Here is a 23,117-nt window from a genome sequence, read left to right as displayed (position 1 = left end):
GTCTGTGTTTAGGGTCTGCTTATGCTATTGAAATTTGTGTCGATTTATACTGGCTATAAAGTGTGTATATATACTGGTGACTGGTCTCAGATCAGCCCTAAACAGCACAACTACCTCCTCATATTGCAGGACCCCCTGGCCCGACTACTTACAATGAGGCCCACGTTCATGCGTCTGCTATGATTGCATCTTTAGACTGTAGTCATTGATGAATTGAATAATATTCTCAATCTCCCACTTTCATCTCTAGGGTGACATTACAATAACAAGCTCTTAGTATCTATCTGCTGCAGACAAATGGGTTTTGCCTGCTGCCTGTTTATGTGGTCAGCATCTCCAAAACAAGCCTCAGAGGACAGACTGTACGCAACTCCATTACATTTACATTTACTTAAAGCATCTCCTAATGCCAAAGAGCTTTATTAAATAAAAGCATCTATCACCTGAGTGTAGATGTTAAAATGGAATTTCAGCTTTATTCTCCTCTGAGTGTTTTACCTGAGCTGGAAAAATGTAAAAGTCGATTACGTATGTATTAAAACAGCCATAAATTAAGTATTATGGACCATATTAAATGGATAGTTCATCCAAAAATGAAAGTTCTCTCCTCATTTATATCACATCATGCCTTAAAGTACATGACTTTCTTTCTTCAGATAAAAACACACGAAGATTTTTAGGAAAATAATCCATCTGTTACCCTTTTTCCACCGACACAGTTCCGGTGCGGTTTCCCGGCCTGTCCCTGTACTCTGAACCGCAAAACAGAAGTGCCGCACTGCCGCATAGCCGAGAACAGGCTTTGGCTCCAGAACACGAACCATTCTGGTGTTAAAGGGGTAGTAATGCCAGTGAATGGGTGCCACTCGGTTGACGCTTGAATAATCCATACGACCTCAGTGGTGTCTTCTGAAGAGAAATTGTAGGTGTAAGAAAAATACTATTTTACTAATTTCCTACATTTACGCCTTCAAGTGGACTATATTAGTGGACTAATGTAGGGAATAGTGAATGAGGGTATAGATTTTTAACACAGCCTTTGTTTTAAAAGTATAGCGTGGAACAACAGAGCCACTTCTCATGCGCAACTTCGCAACGCATCTACGTCCAAAGTTTTGTGACAATAGACCGGAGTCAATGATTTACAGTTAAAAAAGGTACAAATATTTGTGTTTTTCTTACACGCACACCTACAATGGTTTCGCTTCAGAAGACCGTGATTCGTCGAATCGTTGTGTGTGATTTTTCAAGTGTCAACCAAGCGGCACCATTCACTGGCATTACATGGATTATTTCCCTAGAAATCTTCATTTGTGTTTATCTGAAGAAAGAAAGTCGTATGGCATGATGGCATGAGGATGAGTAAATGATGAGAGATTTTTTTTATTTTTAGGTGACTATCTCTTTAAGTGTATTCTTGGAACTGACATACACAAACATTTTTCTCTATATATATTTAATCCATAATGGCACTGATAAACAGCATATTGCTATATAAAGCTAAGTTCAAAATTGAAGGTAACAATGACTTATATAATATAACATTTGTATAAATGTTCATTATAGCACATTTTTCTGATCCTGGCTTCTGATTGGTGAATACATCACACTATATTCACTATATACCACTGTCTCTCATTTCTCATTGCTTATGACAATAATTGAATTTAAGTTATTTATATATATATATATATATATATATATATATATATATATATATATATATATATATATATATATATTAAAAACAATTGTGTATGAAAAAGCATTTTGATGAACAAGAATCAAACAAGATCATTCAGATCCAAAGCACATATTAATATCAGGTGCAGGGGGCCGCAGCCGCAGAATAAAGGAGTGCAGATTTGCTGACAGAGCTATAAGCAGTATTTGCCAATCTGCAATGTTAAAAAGGGGTTTGTAGTGTCTCTCAGTCTCTTTGTTGTCTGGGTCTGTTAATCGCACAGATACCCTCCTCTTTAAAACCACGTTTAAAGTGTTTTCAATGAGCCGTGACAGACATAAACGCCTTTGATAAAACGAACTGAAACTTCTTAAGCGGCCTAACATGATCTCCATTTGATTCATGTATTTACCATCTACAAACAGTAGAGCCTGGAACTAGAAGTGTTTCAACCATAAAATATTAATAATAATGCCCCTACAGTAAAAGTGGGTGTGTTCTATTTGGCAATGTCTTGAATTGTGTTATATTGATTATTGTATTAATAACTGGCAACTAAATTATTAGTTCATCCAATCTCCTGTTTAAATGTGAATATGAATATATAGTAGAATGACAATTCAAATTTAAAATTATGTTAATAATGATCTGTCAAGCTTTATAATTATATAAAAAACATTTTCCTAATGTTGTTATTGGCCGATGTATCCCGCTTCGTGATCTACCCATAATGTTTCTAAAAAAAAAAGTACAGTATTGTGTTATGATTCTACTATAAAAGTGGGAGCTTTCTGTTCTGTAATTTTGTCCTGTATTGTATTATAATGACTATTGTATTAATAGACACTGTACGCATGAGATATATGTCCGTTGGGTCACCGTGAGTCTTATATCAGCGGTGTTTGGCAGGTGTTTTGAGATATTGGTAACGTGGGCATCTGTGGCACACGTCCAGCATGCAGGCCTGTGTGCTGATTGCCTCTCTGTTCACAAAACGCTGTGCTTTGCTCTTCTGTCGCTTGCTTCATGAATAACTGCCCTGATATTCATTCAAACATTGTCAGATGTACTGGTTTCTATTTCCTTTTATACTCCTTTGAAAATTGTCTCTCGCTTTTACAACCTTGCTTCTTAATAGCATGCATTGTGTAACGGTTACTGCGCCCACCATTAATATTAGCTAATATTGAACACATTTACATTTTTATTTTCTGATTTGCAACAGATTGTCCAGTGCAACACCAGACCTCCCTGGCCTGCACTGAAGAAAGGGGTAGTGTGCTTGATATTATATGTTATGAAAGGGTGGGCCCTGATTGGCTGCTTGAGGTCTTCAGCAAGCGCTTCCGTATAGCAACAGACCCCCATTCCCCCTCCTCTCTCCGTTTCCCCCATCCTCCCTTTCCTAAGACAGTGGCGGCCCCTCATACGCGCTCGGATTCAGCCTTTTGCTCTGCATCTGGAGGAGCAGTAACCATAGTAACTGCTAGGCTTTGCTGACCCTGGCTTTGCTGACTCGCCTCGCCGCACAGTTTTCAGGCTTGACCTGGATTCCGTGTAGCGCTGGTTACTTGAGCAGAAACGCTCAGTCGGTTGACCCGGTTCTTTTCTTGTATGGTCAATGGTCGGAGGACCTCCGTGCATGTGGTGCGCGCCGCAGCGCCTCTGGGTTTGTGACGGCACCCGCTCGCTGCCCCTGCCCACACTACACTATTTCGGTAACTGAGTGTTTGGCAGAGCGTTGACTCATTTTGCTCTATGAATGGCTTTTTCCTGCGTGTGAATATTTAAAAGGATTAGGTCTAGCCTGCTGAAGGATGTGATGCTGATGATGTGGGTGTTGTAGAGGCTTTGTGTGGTAAAATATACAATTGATGTATACGCGTTTGATTAACATCTGCTTTAGCTCAAAAGTAAAATAGAAAAATCCTATAGAAAAATAAATGAAAAGTTCTAAGAGGTAGGCCTACATGCTTTGTAATTACCTTCTTTTTGTGTTGGAAAATTATGTTATCACGCTCATTTTTTCAAAAGAGAAAGACCGTAAATAAAATAAAATAAAATAAAACTGACTAAAATAATGACCCTACATGAGATGTTTTGGAGAATAGATGCAAAATTAAATTTAAATATATTTTTTAAAGTATTTAAATTTACAATTTACGTAAAATATTTAAAGTGCTTCTAAAAGGAGTTGGGAATCAGAGTAGGGAAATCAACAATCCAGAGTCAATCCTGCAATGACAAACAGCAGTAGGCTATAGTGTCAAAATAAAAATAAAATTAATAAAATAATATTAAATAAAAATGTTGTAAAATATTAAGGTATTTAAAATGCCTCTAAAATGAGTAGGAAATCAGAAAAAAAACAGAAGTCCAGAGTCGGTCTTGCTACAAACTGACTCTAGGATAATCTCTTGGGCCAGGGACAACATGCTATAGGCAATAATTGTTGACTCTACCTGCCGAACATGTTCTTGTTGCTTTATTGTCTCACCAATATGATGTTTTTTTCATTTATATTATTATTATTTTTCAATTAAACAGTCACATATGATTTTGAATATGTCTGTCACCACCCCCCACCCCCTTCTCCATTTGGAAAACAATAAAAATGTTGATCACAAAAAAAACAAAAACAAAAACTGACTTAAATAATGAGCCTATATAAGACATTTTGGACAACAAATGCAAAATAAAATGAAAATAAAATTCTTCTAAAATAAAATAACAATTTACTTAAATATTAAAGTATTTAAAGCGCTTTTAAAATTAGTAGGAAAACCAACAATCCAGAGTCAATCCTGCAATGACAAACAGCAGTAGTGTCCAAATAAAATAGAAATGTATAAAATGAAATACAATTTTTCTAAAAAATAAAAAAAGGTAATTAAAGTGCTTCTAAAAGTAGTAGAAAATCAGTAAAAATCTGAAATCCAGAGTCGACTAACACCAGTAGTGGAAAATAAAGTAAAATAAAATAAAATTGAATGTATTTAAGTATTTAAAGTGCTTCTAAAACCTCAAATTTGATTCACTGTGCTGATGGTTCCTGTCTGTCTCATGTGTGTTACAGATGTGATGGAGCAGCAGAATGTGCTGCGCTCCAGCTGTTTGGTGAGTGGAGTCCACACCCCTCCCATCCGACGCCACAGCAAGCTGGCCACACTGGGGCGCATTTTCAGGCCGTGGAAATGGAGGAAAAAGAAAAACGAGAAGCTGAAGCAGAGCTCTACAGGTGAGAGACAACCGGGCTTTGTTGCCCTTTTATTTGTCTGTCTTATATTACTGATAACATAGTGAAATTGATAATACAGATAGATATTTTGTAGAGTGATGAGTGATTTAAAAGTACCTTTTATAAAATAAAAAATAAATAGATAATGAAAATATTTTTTTATTTAAAATGCACAACAGAGGCAATTGATAACAAAGATTTATGAATGGGAAAAATATTGCATGACATTTTTCAATGATCAATTCAAATGACAAAAATGACACAATAGTGTGATAGAAGTGGAAAACAAAGCTAACAAATTTAGGGGGCTGTGAACGATAAATATTTGGATGGTTATGAGTGATACGATGATTTTAATCTTTGATAATGCTAATTTAATAACACTGTTGAATGTAATCTTTAGCAAATCTTAAAATGAACATGAATTTTCCATACTGTACAGTATAATTCCGTGTTGCCTAAATTTACTTGTAGAGTTTAAAATGTCTGATTTTAGTTTTTATTGTTTACAATTTTTTTTAGACAAAATGGTTTTGAATTTTAACATTGACCATAGCATGAAAACAATAATTGGCTTATATCGTCCAGAATTTTAAAATCAATGCATCCCTAACTAGCACTTTAATTAATTTCTATAGAGATATTAACTTAGCTTGGGCTGAGAGAAAGAGGACCAAGAACAGACCCCTGGGGGACACCCCAGATAACAGGACTGATGGAGGATGTGTGTTTCAGAAGAAAAACACACTGCTGTTTGTCATTGAAGAACTGAACCAGAGGAGAGTTTCCATTTTCAGTGATGCCAACATCTAAGAGACAGAATCCAATAAAGACTTGAGGTCCAGAAGGAGTTGAATATTAAACACCCCTGATTCAGCAGAAAGGAATAGGTCATTTATGGCCCTGTGGAGAGACGTCTCTGCTATGTAAAGGACATTATTCTGCTTTGAAAAACTTGGTGCGACTCTAATTGAGGGGGAAACGGCTCTGTTCAGCGGTGGTTTTTGATAGGTCTGTAATTATTTAACACAGAGGGACCTAGACAAAGTTTCCTGAGAATTAGGGTGTCAGCAGCAGTTTTTAATGGAACAGTACCAGAGGCAAGAGATCTTTTAATCAAGCGGGAAATTAGTGAACTGATAGCAAACAGCTGTAGAAACAGTTTAGTTACATAATGAGACAATATCGTAATCCCATTTCAAAATCCAATCAAGTTTAGCAGAGGAAGTGATGCACAAATGAGAGTGGATGCTTGCAGGGAATGAGGGAGGATTGCTAGTCTTCTGATGGTGTTAAGATTGGGAATGAGTAGGAAAATCAGTTCAAAGTCAATCCTGAGTCAATCCTGTGGTGGCAAACAGCAGGTGTGTCATACACCATTTTTGGAGAAATTAGCCAGTGACTCTTCTACTTTCAAAGGTATCGTTCACCCAAAAATTGGAAATTCTGTAAAATCATTTACTCACTCATATAATTTCAAACATGCACTGCATGACTTACCGGTACTTCTGTGGAACATAAAACAAGATATTTGAAGAATATTTCAACTTTTCGTCCATACAATGAAAGTCAGTGGGGTCCAATGTTGTTCTAGACCCCATTTACTCTCATTGTTTGGATTTTTTTATATATATACATATATATATATATATATATATATATATATATATATATATATATATATATATATATATTTTTTTTTTTTTTTTATGTTCCAAATGAAGCAAGAAAGTCAAACAGGTGTGGAACCACATGAAAGTACCCTTAAAAGATGTGAGAGTCTAATGGTAAACATCTTAGCGTCTATGCAGACCCAGGTTCAAATCCACCAATCCAAATCACAAATGAAGTGATTAGCATGCGTTTTTTGTTGTATGTAATCTTGTATGTCTTGTATGTATGTAACATAAATGTAGCTTTAACATTTTGTTCCACTGGGGGGAAAAATTGAAAGATGTTTGCAGTCTGTTATTGGACTGACACAGTAAAATTACAATGACACTCAAAAAAATATGAATTTGAATTAAAAAAAATATAAACTTAATTTGAGAAGCCTAAAGATGTACATGTATGTATTTGAATGGCATATAAATTTGCCATCCATTCGCATTACACAGTTATAACGTAAACTATTAAACTTGATGCAATGCATATTTGTCAGTCATACATCTGCTCTCCAAAAAAATCATGGCATAGTTTATTATTAACAATTTACATACATTTTAATTAATCATTATTTTCAATCAACTTTTTTAAATCAAGATTGCTTGGAATCAGCCTACATTTGTTCATTGTTTTCAGTTAAAAAGTGTTCAAATATGGCTATTTGTGGAACAAGCTAAATGTATGAGATTGAAAGAAATTGTATTTATTGATGATAAATATATATGAACATGGTTATTGTGTATTTAAAACATTGTTTATTAGTACTATTACAGAAATCTACCCTGTTTTTTTTCCATTTATGTATGACTGACTTGTATGCATCACATAAAGTTTATTAGTTTGTTTACATTAAAACTGCAATCCAATCAGGGCCATTTTTGGAGAGTAGACTATAGTATATATAAATATATATATATTATATATAAAGTGGCTCATCCCACCAACTCTGAGGTTGGTGGGATGTGCCACTCAGTTTGAATGGGCATGACGCTTTATAGCACCCCCATAGAGAACTCAAATAACATCCACAAATCATGACCAAGTCTCAAAGTTAAAGTCACGAACACCTACCAATATCATGTCACCCAGAAGATGGCACAGATGGAGCTACGTGAGCGTGTGCGAATGAAACGGGCCATGCGTACGTATATCAGAATCAGAATGAGCTTTGTTGCCAAGTGTGTTTACACATGAGGAATTTGTCTTGGTGACAGAAGCTTCCACGGCACAGACAGAACGACAGCGACAAGACAATAAAAATATACAAATGCATAATATACAATATAGCGATATGTGTATGTACAGTATTATATAACTTCTGTTGATGAGTGTTTGTGAGTTGAGCAATCTAATGCTGTGTTCCTCTGTGTCCAGATGTGGCCTTGGCCTGTGGACTTCATTCTCCAAACTCCAGCTCTCCCATCCGGGGCATCTCCGATGCTGAGATCCGGCTGCCTGGCTCTCAGGGGCCCATTCTCAGCATCAGTAGCATGGAGTATCTCAGCTCAGAGCAAGACACCAGTGAGTGCTCTTCATACGTATATTCATATATGTATATAATTTATTGTCCAAAATAGAAGTACTCTACCACTGTTGCTCAGCCAATAGCAGGAGTTTAGGGCGGGGCTATCTTTATGACTGACCAATGAAGGATAGGGGGAGTGGCTGGGAAACCCGTTTAAACCGTCATTATTTTTTGCAAATTATGACACTCTTCACTGCATCATATTTATAGTGACACACTTTTAAAATACTTTTTACTTTTTCCCTTTTTGCTAGAGTCCTTGACAAATACACAATACACCAATGAACAACAGCCTTGAATTGCGTTCCTAATAGTGTAAGCTATGGATTTTGTGTTTCCTATTAGTGGTAGATTCTGTACAGGCCAACGGGACAATGGAAGAGCCAAATTCAAAGGAGGAAGAGGAGGAGGACGAGGAGGCGGTTCCCTCTGAAAATGAGAATGAAGATGTTGAGGAAGATGAAGACGACGGAGAGGAAGATGAGGAAGATGAACCGCAGGAGCAGTCTCCGCCAAGCAGTCACGGCAATCTCGTTTCTCAGCTAAGCACGGAGGACGGTGTGTTCATTTTTCGCTAATGAAAATCAGATCAAATTTGATATTGTGGTATATATATATATGAATGTATTTTTTGTTTCCACAGACCCGGGTAAAGTCGTTGTCGCATCAGTGCCTCATTCAAACTCTTTTCTCCAAAAAGAACTGTCTCGAGTCTGTGATGGCCCCAGTCCTGTGGTTTTAAGAGGGCACTTTACTAATTCTGTGGGGTCGCCGCATATAGGTAGCATACATCCGCCGCTGCCCCCTAGCTGTATAATAGAAGAACTGCACCGAGCACTGGCATCAAAGCTCAGACAGGAAAGGTGAGGATGTTTAAACCCATCATTACTTTTACTTGCTTGATTTCAGAATGAATTTTTAGGAGGTTTAAGAAGTATTTTTCTGTATTGCTAAAGTGTTTCTTTCTTTTTCTATTTTAGCATTGAGCGAGAGCCAAGTGGAAATGGTGAGAACAGAAAGGAAGCAGAGGAAAACAAGGAAAACGTTCGACAAGACAACTGCTTCACTGACGCTTCAGGAATTATCTACGACATGGACGACTGGAACGAGTCTGTCATTTCTGGTGGGTGGACTGCACAACTATTAAAGAGGCTATTGTATGTCCTTTTACTAAGCCTTGTTTTGTTTTTGGGCTCTACTAGAAAAGGTTCTCATGATTGAAATTTTTTTTTTTTCACATATTTGACATTGTTCCAGCACCACTCTTCCCAGTCTGTCAGTAACGCTCTGTTTAGTTCCTGTCTCTATGAAGCCCCTCCTTCTGAAAAGTGCACTGTGCTCTGATTGGTCGGCTGGATCAGTGTGTTGTGATTTGTCAACCGCTTCAAGCGTGTTTTGGAAATCTCACATCCCTTACCATAACCTCGACTTTCAACACACTACTAACTCAATTATTTATATGAGGAATATTGTGACGTGTTTATTCCCGGAAGAAAACTGAAGACTACAATCGAAGCGTTTCAGGGAGTTCAGAAACGGTGTTTACGGATATAGAGAATATCTCCCTTTGGAATGACGTTGTGCTTTGTAACTTTGCAGACCTTTTTTATGCTCAAACAGCAACATTGTAGAAGGTTGAAGATGTAAAGAAGCATAATAGATCCTCTTTAATGCGATGCTAAGATACTGCAATGATTTATTATAACTAGAAGATCAGGTAGAATTTGCGCAGAATGTTTGCCATGATATAGTCATTGGATCAATGTGTTTTTTTCATAATACAAGTGGCAAGAGAGTAATTTCTGTCTGGAAATATGGAGCACTTTAGATTGTTATGTCATTAAGTAATGGATTCTACGGCGAATGTGTGCAGGCACATTGCCAAGGAGGATGAGGAAGGAGCTGCTGGCCGTGAAGCTTCGGAATCGTCCAAGCAAACAGGAGCTGGAAGACAGGAACATTTTTCCTACGCGGAGTGACCAGGAGAGACAGGAGATCCGTCAACAGATCGAAATGAAACTTGCCAAGTAAGTCATAAATGTATGTTGACTGTACTGTATATGCAAGTACTGTATATAAACTATTACACTGCCCTCTTCAGGACATTTTTGGAAATACATGAGAAGGTCATCTTCAGGGATTTGGAGACTGCTTAATAATTTTTTTTTTTGCTGTTATCACCTGCATACACTGGCAACCTTTATTCTAATATTAATTTAGCTACTAATTTATATCCATTAATTACTAAGTCCAGGGGGAAGCTTAGCGCTTGAGTTGAGTTGTATGCTCGAACTTCTCCATTAATGACAGCAAATCTGTTTAGATATCACTTAAGGATTATATGGACAAGGGAACTCATGGAACAGATTATGAAAACAGATTTCGTGCAGAGGTATAGTGTTATTGTACAATGATTGTAATCTGATGTAAAGTGTATAGCAGAAACTGGGATTACAGTCAGTTGAGGATTGGAGTTAATCTGAGAATAAATCCACTACAGTTTTCATTAGATTATATTTGATTATATATGAACACCTGCCTTTGAGTTCAGAAGTTCAATTCAGTATATGGTGCATGCATTGCTCACACTTTAATGTTACAAAGAATGAATGAAACTTCTACAGGCTGATAAAATGTTGTTGTTATGTTTTGCTTTGCTTTGATGTGCTATGTTTTTTGTTTTGTCTTTGTGTTATGTTTTGTTTTGCATTTCTTTGTTGTGCTTGTGTTGTGATTTGCTTTGCTGTGTTTGTTTTGTTTGGTGTTTGTTTTGTTTTATCTTTTTTTGCGTCTTTGCTTTGTGTTTTTGTTTTGTTTTGTTTTGTTTAATGATTTTTTACATTTTAAATACAGCATGTTAATTCTCAGGGGCCATTTACACGGCACCGTTCTCAACTAAAAACGGAAAACTTTTGATTCGTTTTGGCCGTTCATTTAATCAACGAACGATACTGTTAATGTATCCATGTAAACTATAAAAAAAAGTGAATTTGTGAAAACGGTGACATCATGCATATTACTTGATCAGTCTATTGGCAGGTGTTTCTTTACAAAGAGATATCGCCAACTACTGGCCTCGCAGCAGAATACAGCGGTTTTAGTAGTTTTCGAGGATCCGTATGAACAGGGATCGTTTTGACAATGTTGTCGTCTGTACGCAAAAGATGCAAAGGATAAACTTCCATTTTTAGGACATCGTTGTCGTGTAAACATACCCTCAGAGTTTAGAAAGTAAGTGAAGACAAATGTTGACATCTGCTACTTCAGCCTACTGATAGAAGCAGTGTAGTGTTTAATATCTGATCTTTACAACTAAGTGCTTGGAAAAAATGAGACGAGGATGGGCTTCAGCGCCTCACGCAATTACAGATCTTGTCAGGATAAGTCTTATGTAATCAGCTGTGGTATATTTCACCATTGAAATCAGCCTTCTGTGGATTCTTAGAAGAAACAGCCATTATGTCCAGTTTAATTTAGGCTTCGAGAGAGCTTTGTTCAGGCCGCAGTGACACATACGAGGTGCTAAAATGTTATAAGATGGTATGTGATGTGACCATCTTAAGTTATGTAATGGGAAAACCATGAGTGGTTTGTAACAAAGATGTGGTTCAGAGAAGGAAAAGCAGGCGCTGTGCCTGTGCAGGTGTTTAGATTAACTTCAGCAACACATTCTACAGATTCATGCATATGATGGACATTTACACTGAAGGAAATAGTACTGGATGCTTAACAAACAGTAAATTATTTGTAATAAACCAACAAATAATTGTTGTGCTTTTGAGGATTTTGGAGCCACATGTGTATAACTGGAAGTTTTAGCTGCTTATCAGATACTTTCCTTGATAGCAAGGACATTTAGATCTTAGTCATAGGGTTTAGTGTGTCTTGTACTCTTTGTCAATTGTTACATTCTAGAGTGGGAAGACGTCAGCTTAAAATGTTTCCCCAGTAATAATCATGTTCACGATTTTACATAACACAGAATTCATACAGTATATTGATATTGAATCTGTATTGATTACTCAACATGAAATGACGTTTGAAACCCATTTTATTTTTGGTGGTGTCCCTTGTGAAAAAGAAGTGTACTTGAATGTGCACTTGTAGAGTACTTCCAATCTTAAAGGAACACTCCGACTTTTTGGGACTTTATCCTATTCAACTTATCCCCCAGAGTTAGATAAATCCATACATACCTTTTTCATCTCCGTGTGTGCTATGAGTCTGTTTGACGCACCCACCGCTAGCCTAGCTTAGCACAAAGACTGGATGTAAATGGTTGCAGCTAGCATACTAATCCAAATAAGTGACAAAATAACGCAAACATTTTCCTATTTACATGTTGTGATTTGTATAGTCACAGAGTGTACAAAAAACAAAGTCAAATGAGACACAGACATATTTTAACCGTATAAATACTGGGAACTATATTCTCTGAAGGCGAAGCACTGCTACTTGGGCGGAGTGATAACCGCAGCACCTGAGACGCGCCGTGGTGAGGAGCAGAGAGTTCGTTCAGAGCGCGTCTCAGGTGCGCTGCGGTTATCACTCCGCCCTATATTCAGGGAATATAGTTCCCAGTATTTATACGGTTAAAATATGTCTGTGTTTCATGTGACTTTGTTTTTTGCACACTCTGTGACTATATAAATCACAACATGTAAATAGGAAAATGTTTGCGTTATTTTGTCACTTATTGGGAGCAGTATGCTAGCTGCAACCATTTACATCCAGTCTTTGTGCTAAGCTAGGCTAGCGGTGGGTGCGTCAAACAGACTATAGCACGCACGGAGATGAAAAAGGTATGTATGGACTTATCTAACTCTGGGGGATACGTTGAATAGGCTAAAGTCCCAAAAAGTCGGAGTGTTCCTTTAAAAGTATATTTAAAAAAAACTGTACTTGAAGATAATATAACAGTAATGAAATAAAAAGCCATGTAAGGGTACTTAGTTCACTTAAATGCCTGTTTCTTAATACACTTAAGTACACTTTTAAAATGTGCACTTTGCAATGTCAAATTATAAGTTTTACTTTTAAATTTTAAATGATTGTGATTATGTCAAATATTTTGTTGTACTTTTTAAGAAGTAAAATTATTTTGATATGCTGATTACTAAAGCATGTAGCATGTTAATCATTATTACATTTAAAAGTTAAATTGTTTCAAATGCAACTTTGTCATAATAAATGTGTAACCAACCATATTGACACTAGTTTTGGTTACCCTTTATTTTAAGGTGTCCCTGTTACAGAGTAATTAAGCATTGAGTAATATTAATTAACTACATGTACTTATATGGTTAGGATGAAGGTTTAGGGTTAGTTGCTTGTAATTATGCATAATGTACTGTTATTACTACATGTAGCATTGTAAAATAAAGTGTTATCTAAGTTTGAACTGACATTAAAATATATTGAAGTAATTATGAAATTGCATATAAAGATGTACAGTACTTAGGTACTTAAGTGGGTAAAAAAACACAAATTAGTTAGTTTGCTAATTGCATGGCAAGTTTAATGGTTAAAGCAGCTCTAGGTAACTTTTCAACCTTAATATTATATATCCAAGTCTCTTGTGATGGTACATCGACTTACAATAGGTTGAATGACACATCTGCCATAGCCTGACGGGGTCTGAAGCGTTTTTAATCGTACTTTTAAACTTCGGGTTTCGGGTAACGTTAACCGGCGAACAAAGAGAACTACAAAATTCGACTGCTTTACGGCATATACGTCACTTCCACCACCACCCCCACTTCCTTAAAATCGGACGTGCGAGCCAAACTAGCGTTTGTTTGCCAAATGTTATAGTCATGGACGAAGCAGCACAGAAAAGCAAGAAAGCAAAGGTTTTGTCGGAGGAAAGCAAAAAGAGGAAACGAGAAAGTGATCGCATTAAAGGCAGAACGAGGATCAACATTGGGCTAACTTAGCGTTTCCTCGCTGGCGTGAGCTGAAGGAGGAGGAGGGAGGAGGGGTGCCCGATGCCACCCGACCCGGTTTTCCAGGGATTGTTCTCTTTTTTGAGCGACAGTCCCGGAAAATGAATATTCTTTCCCGGGACACGAATTGTCCCGTTTTTTTTGTGAAAATGTACTTCTAAAGTAGAATTTCCTGGTTTCAAATTAAACCGTTTCCGTCTACTGTTAATGTGTTTTCTTCATAGTTGTGTACAGTACATCCAATCCTGTGTCCGTAAACGGGTAAAAACGGGTAAAACAGTGGATTGACCTGGCGTTTACTTTTATTTGATTGGAAGCTCAACTTATCGCCTAGCAACTGCCTGTGCTGTCGGTCGGTCGCGCGCGCGCATCAACACACATCCAAGATGATACAGTGTGACTTTAGTTGCTAGCTAGCTTTTTAAAAACGGTCTATTTACATCTATTGTGTGAAATGGGGGGAGAGACGGACGAGGAGGATAACACAACAAAATCGGATGAGCCACCAGTGTCAAAGAAAATACTATTTACAACCTACAACTCAGACCCCCAAAAATAATAATAATCTGAGTGTCCCGGTTTTTTACAATTAAATCAAAGGTGGCAACCCTATGCCCGACCGATGCGGACTTTCAAATATCAAATGAAAGCTTACGACAGAGTTTACGACAGTAGTAGAGGACAATACTGTTTCCCAACTGTAGGGGGACCCCGAGAGCAAAAGTTACCTGGTGTTACTTTAACATTTTATTTTAAGGTGGAGTAGTTACACGCTAGGCCTACTACAAGTACTTACTATAGTAATAACAGTAAATAATGCATAATTAGAAGTAACCCTATAGTAAGTGCATAGTTCATTAATATTACTCAGTACTTATTTGAGTAAGTACAACTACGTCACCTTTAAATAAAGTGTAACTGTTTAATTTCCCAAAAACATTACATTCACTTTGCACTTAAGTATATACTTTTAATTCTGTAACAAGTACTCCTTTTATAAATACTTTAGTGCATGACTTTATTTTGAGGCATTTTGGAATTGACTGCACTTTGAAAAGCATGCGCCAGAAAGAAAGCATGAAAAATGAGAAGGGTCAGGTCAGGTCAGGTCAGCCGAGAAGGAAAGTCGTTTCAGATGTGGAGCATGTTTTAACTTTTTGATAAAAGCTTTTTTATTATTATTAACATGCACTGATGAATCGTTCACATAATACGAGGAGCACATACACACTATTAAGGTAGTAAATTGGGTGAATTTGAATGTCATGTTTAGGTGTGACAGTGATGGTCAGCATAAATGAGTATAACTAGGCCAGAGTGAAGTGTGACGGTCAATGCACCTGCAGGACCGGCTGAAGTCTGAGCGAAACACACAGTGACACTTTGCCGCAGCAGCATGTCATGACCTTCCTATCTTTGGCTTGCCTTGCTTTACTCCGCCACAGAAGAAAGACCCGGCTGGAGCTATTTTTAGAGCTCAGACTGGTGAATAATGGATGGTAGTGCGTGTTCCCCTCCTCCATCTCCACCTCACTGTAGTGAATGCCAAACACGGCGGTGGTCTACTGTACTACTCACAGCGGCTTCTCCTATCTGATGGAAATATATAGGATAAAGCACACTGCCGTCCATCTGTTAATTAAACCGGTCTGATGAATGACCGGTGTATAATGGAGAGCAATGCCACGAGCTTCCAGTGTTGCACTGGCAGATTTCTTTGTTTCCGTGTTCACGGGGAAGCTACTGTTGCTAGGCAACTCGTGATACAGGTCAATAATATCCAGGCAGCTTCCAAGGGAGCTTTGGGAGTTGGTCTCCATTTCAGCTCATGAAATATTAACGCCGCCACATCTGCTGGAATCCCGTCTTACTCAGCTTATATGAGTGACAACAGTGTTGCAATGGCTGGAATGCAGTCTAATGCTGTAAAATGTCTTATTAATCAGATCTCGCCGCAGATCTTGGCATAACAGAGTAGGTCATATTAATAGTGTGTTTGAAAGCAATTTCCATGAGACAACATGCCGCTTTATTCCATATTTGCGTCTAATGCAAATCTAATCAAAGTCGAGTCGTTCATGTTGTACAGCATTTTCAACTCTGTTACGTTTAATAATGTTTCGTAATTTAAGGAAATATTTATTTAAAAGAGTATAGCAGACTTTTAGAAATATGATTTGATTGATGATATTATACTGATTTAGGTAACATTATTTTACAGTGTCCTTGTTACATATGATACATGCACTTAACATAGTAATAAAAGTAAATGATGCATAATGACATGCAACTAACCCTAAACCCTATAGTAAGTACATTACTTAAATATATAATTACACTGTGTAACAATGACCCGGGTTTATATGGTTACTTATTACAACTCATTGTTATTTTTTACAACTTGTTACTTAATACAACTTATAAGACTGGGAACACAGGGGGGAAAGTGTAAATTGATCACATATTAAAATAACATCCTACCCAATTAAACGTTTTATTTAGAGAATGGAGAAAATAAAGAAACTCCTGAAATATTAAATCGCATTTTTTCATGTCAGAATGCGTATCACGTGGTAAAATCAACTCAAACCAGTAGTGAAATTATGTAAAACTATTTAAAATTTCCTCCTATGTAATTGTCAAATGTGATCGAGTAAAACTCACACTATGATTTCTAGATTTAAAAAAATAAAAAATAGTAATAGTATTACGACATACACGGGGACATACTGCATGATCTAGCTGCTTTGGTCTATGATTTCTACTTGCTATTTGGCAGCATATTCTATTCAAATGATCAATTATCAAACGGTCGCTTAACCTAATACTAGGCTACTACAAAGGCGCGTGGAGAGACAGAGCGCACGACAAAGAGCGCGCGTGGAGCTCTCATCACTCGGCACGCGCCAGCCTGTTCAAAAGAGCGCGCGCGCGCCCGCACACAAACCACAACAAGGAGCACGAGTTCTTTCTCTCTCGGACCGTAATACACACAGACTGCACTTTCTCACTCATTCAAGTCTCGTCGGCACCGCATCTTGATAATTGGTGTTTATTTAGCAAAAGGGCTCAAAGGCCCGGTGTTTGAGCTATCCAGATGAGGAGTGCTAACTGTCAGGCTGAACACAAAGGACGGAGAGACTTTGAGCGTCCCTTCAGAATCTCCCTCCCTCACCTCTGGGTCTCGTTGAGCGGCTTCTGCTTGTGCTTCAGCGCGGGACGGGGACAGTAATGGTTCAAAACCACATTCTGCTCTTTTTCCGCAGGAGACTCAGTCAACGGCCGGCCGTTGAAGAGCTGGAGAGCAGAAACATTTTAAAACGTGAGTATTACACGATAATCAAAAAAAATGTGAATATAAATATAAATGCATTATGTATAAAAAAATGTTGTTTGGAAAAGTAATTATATTGTTTATGATATTGCACATCAATAATAATAATGTTATTATTTTTTTTTTATTTACCAATAAATGTTTATGTTTCAGTATTTTTTAACCAAACTGTGTAAAATGATTCTCAACTATGTTCTATAAGATATAACGGAATTAACTGATATACCATTTTACTTTATGCAATATGTGGGTAAAATTGCCATTAATTGGGTAGTCCCACTCAATACAATGTATCTAATTTGCATATTTAATGTGTTATTGGGGCAGTATCTAATGAAAAGTGTAATAATGGAGTAATCATTGGCAAAACATTTTTCAAAATAATATCTATTATTTCATAGGAATATTGATAAATAATTTATTTCCCTATTTGTTGTGTCTCCCAAAATGCCTGATAAACATCATGTTTGTCCTGGTGTCTCTACAGTGGACATGTATGAAATCAATGCCCTGTTTTGTAACAGAAAGTCAAATTTTGATTAGAAACCCCATACCATTTTCCTCAAATGTTGATTTATGACAAACAAGTTAAAAATTAGTCAGATTGAAATGGTAGTTACACATATAGTTGAAATATTAAGTAAATTGCTAAGTGAAAAGTAATACAGTAAGACATTTTTAATCAGCATGTTAATTCAATTAAAGTTTTATTTTATTTTAATTAAATGAATTTTTTTTTGTGGGCTGTTATGGTGAAAATGTTGTTGACATGCTTTTTGACTTCGGCACAAAGTAATGTGATTGTGTCTTCCATTGCTTTGTACTACACACAAAATCACTAGAGTATTATATCAAATAGATGACTGTAATCTGTCTGTCAGATAAGACACATCAGAGAAAAACAAGCAGGCATGTGAAGTGACCCCTGTGACTGTGCACTTGATTAGATCGCCCTCATCGAGTCTCTTTTGCTCTTTCAGAGAGGAACGATCAGACGGAGCAAGAGGAACGGAGAGAGATCAAACAGAGACTCAACAGAAAGGTATGTTCAGTTTCATTTCACTTGCAGCATGCTTCATCTTCCTCATGGTCACTGATTGCAAGGAAGCTGCTGGTCTGTAAAATTATTACGCTCCTAATATTACTACTTGTAATAAGACATTGCACAACACACTGTCTGATGCTGAATAAAGATGCAGCATTCAAGGACAAGCAGCGGTTCTCAAAAGGGTAAAACAATTTTGTGTAATCATTTTTAGAGTTAGTTTCATCGTGTGAATCAGATTGAAAGAACTTCTATAAAGCATTCAGACCATAGAGATGATGAGAACAAAAGAAAAAGGGTTGACATGAGACCTCAATTATTGAGATGGTTAACAGCATGCGTTTAAATTTGTATGCATATATATATATATATATAGTGCTTGCCTGCATTATTTTATGGTAAAAAAACAAACATAAATTTACCTCAAAATGACGGCGTGATGTATAGAGTAATATTAACATTTAAATAATTAAATTGAATTAATGAAACATTTATTATTACATATTGGAATCAGTTTTTTGGCTTATTTTTTCTAGTTTGCAATTAATTACACATTAATTACACATTGTTGTTGTTGTTATTATTAAAATTTAGCAATGATAACAACAAAAATACTAATAATAATTACATTTTGAAATAATTTTGTTTTAAGGCTTTTATCCCCCCCAGTGTGCAATTAGTTACTCATTATTTACATATTATTAAAATTGCTTTTTTTTTTTTGACTGTACTATAGCATAAAATATCATAGCATGTTTCTTAAATCTCAGAGCACACATACTAAGTTAAAATACTTGTTTCTCCGAGAAACAACGAGCCAGTTATTCTACTCTGAAATGTGCGAAAGTGTGTTTTTGTTTTGTTTCCTGCAGAAAAAGTGTATCTCATAACTTGTATGCAGCCCCATTAACAGCACTGCTTTTCTTACAGCTCAACCAGAGGCCAACAGTTGATGAACTGAGAGAAAGAAAGATTCTCATCCGCTTCAGTGATTACGTGGAGGTGGCCAAAGCCCAGGATTATGACAGGAGAGCTGACAAACCCTGGACAAGACTGTCTGCTGCTGACAAGGTCCGTGACAAACAGCCGATGTCAGCAGACCTTTACAGTGATCTTCAGTTTGCCTTAAATTCAATAAGACAGCACAGAGGGAAATGCTGCTTCTTCTTATTATTATTAGTGATTCTCTCGAGGTTTTTCGTTAAGTGGATAAAAGGAAATCTAATTTGTGTCAAAACTGAAGCAGCTTGTCAACATGAATCCGTGCACTTTTTACTTGAGGATGCGTTTAAGTGTGTGTTCACACTTGGCAGGTTTGGTTGGATTAAAACGAACTCTGGTGCGATTGCTCTGTTAGTGCGTTTCATTTTAACAAGTGTGAACGCTGCCATCCATACCTTGGTGCGCACCAAACAAGTGGACCGAGACCATTTTAGTTGGTCCGTGTCTGCTTTCTAACAAACTCTAGTGCAGTTTGACTGAAATATGAACGCGATATGGATCAAAGATATCCAAACAAACCAAAAACAGGATGCAATCACAATATGCAATCCTAAAAAAGACAGAATGCTCAGCCATACCTAGATCTTCTCTTCATAGGAGCTACGTTGCCCATTACAGCTCCTTTCAGCAAATCTTTGCTTGTCGTTTGTGTGTGTAATGGAGGAATTTACGCCCCTGGTTTAACTCCTTTACACATTTTATAAGCTCTTTATGAATTCTTTTTGGTCCGGACCAAAAGAAACAAGAGAACCGAAAGTGTGAACACACCTTAGTTCACCTAAATATCCTGGCTCTTCCAAGCTGTATGATGGAAGTAAATGGTAACTTCGTTTTTGAAATTTCGCATCCATCCATCATAAAAGAAATCCATAAGACTACAGTGGGTTAATAAATGCCTTCTGAAGTGAAGCGATGCATTTTAGTAAGAAAAATATCCAACTTTATTGGGTTAAACTTTATTAACTATATTTACTGGCTTCTGGTAACAGCCGTACGCGAGTCTAGTTCCGGCGTAAGAGTGACCTCTGACCCGACGCATGATGTAGGAGTAGCGTAAGCTTCGGTGAGATTAGACGCCTCTCGCGGTTCAAACAAACAGGGCTGGGCAACGAACTCAAGCTCCTCCCACTTTCTCTGTAGAAAATCTCGCTTTAGACTTCTGATTCGTGACTGGTGTTTTGTTCTGTCCTCTGTGCTTCCACGTTCATCAATACGTTGTGTCAGATTAGGGGTCATTCTCCCGCCGTAAAAGCTAGTTATTATAGCTAATGAAGTTTTAAATATGGATATATGTCGGGTCAGAGGTCACTCTTCCGCCGAAACTAGACTCGCTTACAGCCTTTACCGGAAGCCAGTGATTATAGTTTATAAAGTTTTACAAAACGGATAGTTCCGGTCCTTGATTCTGATTGGTTGAGTCGCGTTCGAAGCCGTTGTAAATTACTCAACAAACATACATATTGATATTTTTCTTACAAAAACACTTCAGAAGGCCTTTATTAACCCTCTGGAGAATGGATTCACATTTATGATGGATGGATGCGATTTTTGGGCATCAAAATCTTAAGTTACTATATTATAAAGCTCGGAGGAGCCTGGATATATATATATATATATTTAATATAACTCATTGTGTTTGGCTGAAAAAAGAAAGTCATTTACACCTATGATGGCTTGGGGGTGAATAAATGATGGATTAATTTCATTTTAAGTGTAGGGTGATCAGATTTCTCATGGTGGAATACGGGATGGGATGGACAGGCACTCGTCTGACTTGATCTCCTCCGCGCTCTCCTTCACTAACTGCAAGTTAATCGATAACGAATTGTGCTTGCCTTGAATGGTAATTTTGTTCTACAAAATATACTATGACAAGATCGGCTACCTTTTATTAGGCTATTCTCGCGTGACAGATGACTACTACTCACTTTTATGATCACCTAGAAAAGACAATTTAGGAAAGAAGAAATACTGCACACATTTTTCACTGGAGGACACTGAAAATAGACACTAAAATACAGGACTGTCCCGGGGAAACCGGGACGTCTGGTCATCCTACTTAAGTGGCTTTTTATCAAAGTCCCTTTAAGGCAACATTTCACTCGGCGGCCATCTTTGACTAAAATCTTTGCTTTTATTTGCGATTCCACAGGCGGCCATCCGCAAAGAGTTGAACGAGTTCAAAAGCACTGAAATGGAGGTCCATGCTTCAAGCAAGCATCTAACAAGGTCAGTATGTGTGTGTAACCCTCTCACAGATGTGCCCTCGCTATTTTTAGACGGACAAAATCCAGCGCCGAAGACGAACGGCCTGGTCCAAAAATGACTGGGACACGTAGATATGAAATTATGACTGTGTCACCTTGATATGAGTGGTTTTGGAGAAAAGGTTGCTCTCTACATAATGACGACATTAGTGCCCATTAGAGCACTTATGTTTGATCTTACTAAAAATAACTGATTGATGCAACACTATAATCAAGTCCTGTCCAATCATATGGTCGTGTTTGTGAAAGGCACCTTTGTGGATTTGTCTCCTCTCGATCAGGTTTCACAGGCCCTAAGAGAGGGTTTTCTTCTGTGAAGAAAATGCTGAAAGTGGCGTTCATGTTAAATACTGGAGGTGCCTCTTCCAGAGCTGTGGCTTCGTCCATGGGATTCCCCTATTCTTCCAGCGGCCTGGGCCGAGTGGTGTTTGGAGGTGGTTAGCGCTGGAGGCTGCGTCTCCTTCACGGACGGCCACAGGGACAAACCTGGAGAACATCTGCGGAGACATTTAACCTGAGGCTGACGGAGTGGAGCGGCAGAAGACTTTTTGATGTTTTTAAAACTGGACTACATTTCAATGACTGCTAAGGAAAGACGAATCAGTTCTGGGTAAATGTTTGTGTACATGTAACCAGCCTCACTTGAAAAAAAAGTAAAAAGAAAAAAAAAGAAGAAGAAGAAAGAAAGAAAAATAAACTTGAGGGTTAATAAGCCTGCTATAAATGAATTTCATATTTACTGTACAAAAGTCAGTTTGAACAGGGTTGTTCATGTCATCACTTGAAAAAAAAAAAAAAAACTTTGTAAGCACTACTTGTCTTCAAAATACAATTTTGGAAATACTCCTGCGTTGTTAAGTCTGATTATGTACCCACACAAAAGTTTGGGATTGGTAAGATTTTTTTATGTTTTTGGCTCATCAAAAGAACAGATTCAACACGGTGCTGGAAACATTCCTCAGAGAGATTTTGGTCCACATTGACATGAGAGCATCACGCAGTTGCTGCAGATTTGTCATCTGCACATCCATGATGTGAATCTCCTGTTCCTCCACATCCCAAAGATTGAGATCTGGAGACTGTGGAGGCCATTTGAGTTTAGTGAACTCATGTTCAAGAAACCAGTTTGAGAGGATTGTGACATGGCATGTTATCTTGCTGGAAGTAGCCATCAGAAGATGGTACACTGTGGTCAGATAGGGATGGATATGGTCAGCAACAATTCTCAGGTAGACTGTGATGTTTAAACGATGCTCAATTGATGCTAAAGTGCCCAAAGTGTGCCAAGACCAGCTGCAGCCTGAACCGTTAATACAAGGCGGGATGGATCCATGCTTTCATGTTGTTTTTGCCAAATTCTGTCTGAATATCGCAGCAGAAATCGAGACTCATCAGACCAGGCAACATTTTTT

The 23,117-nt window shown here is 37.5% G+C and overlaps 1 protein-coding gene across 4 annotated transcripts in view; it reads left to right on the top strand.

The window, feature by feature from the left end:
- phactr3a (phosphatase and actin regulator 3a) overlaps nucleotides 1-22,551 on the top strand; it is a 44,090-nt gene extending 21,539 nt beyond the window's left edge. Inside the window, exons 1-12 of one of the 4 annotated variants that reach the window (XM_079589695.1) lie at nucleotides 3,124-3,402; nucleotides 4,761-4,922; nucleotides 7,962-8,108; nucleotides 8,458-8,670; nucleotides 8,756-8,975; nucleotides 9,093-9,235; nucleotides 9,986-10,139; nucleotides 17,324-17,379; nucleotides 18,372-18,433; nucleotides 19,367-19,507; nucleotides 21,591-21,667; nucleotides 21,987-22,487. In XM_079589695.1, the coding sequence (XP_079445821.1) occupies nucleotides 3,306-3,402; nucleotides 4,761-4,922; nucleotides 7,962-8,108; nucleotides 8,458-8,670; nucleotides 8,756-8,975; nucleotides 9,093-9,235; nucleotides 9,986-10,139; nucleotides 17,324-17,379; nucleotides 18,372-18,433; nucleotides 19,367-19,507; nucleotides 21,591-21,667; nucleotides 21,987-22,002 (1,488 nt within the window). In that variant the 5' untranslated portion in view covers nucleotides 3,124-3,305 and the 3' untranslated portion in view covers nucleotides 22,003-22,487. Of the gene's footprint in view, nucleotides 1-3,123; nucleotides 3,403-4,760; nucleotides 4,923-7,961; nucleotides 8,109-8,457; nucleotides 8,671-8,755; nucleotides 8,976-9,092; nucleotides 9,236-9,985; nucleotides 10,140-17,323; nucleotides 17,380-18,371; nucleotides 18,434-19,366; nucleotides 19,508-21,590; nucleotides 21,668-21,986 lie in introns of those variants that run through there. The other 3 variants (XM_079589694.1, XM_079589696.1, XM_079589697.1) reach the window with 3 other exon arrangements.
- Nucleotides 22,552-23,117: the final 566 nt, after the last annotated feature.

This window comes from Phoxinus phoxinus, assembly GCF_949152265.1.
Source record: "Phoxinus phoxinus genome assembly, chromosome: 18".
NCBI lineage: Eukaryota > Metazoa > Chordata > Actinopteri > Cypriniformes > Leuciscidae > Phoxinus > Phoxinus phoxinus.
The sequence above is the reverse complement of the archived record's forward strand: the minus strand, read 5'-3'. Positions and strand labels throughout refer to the sequence as shown.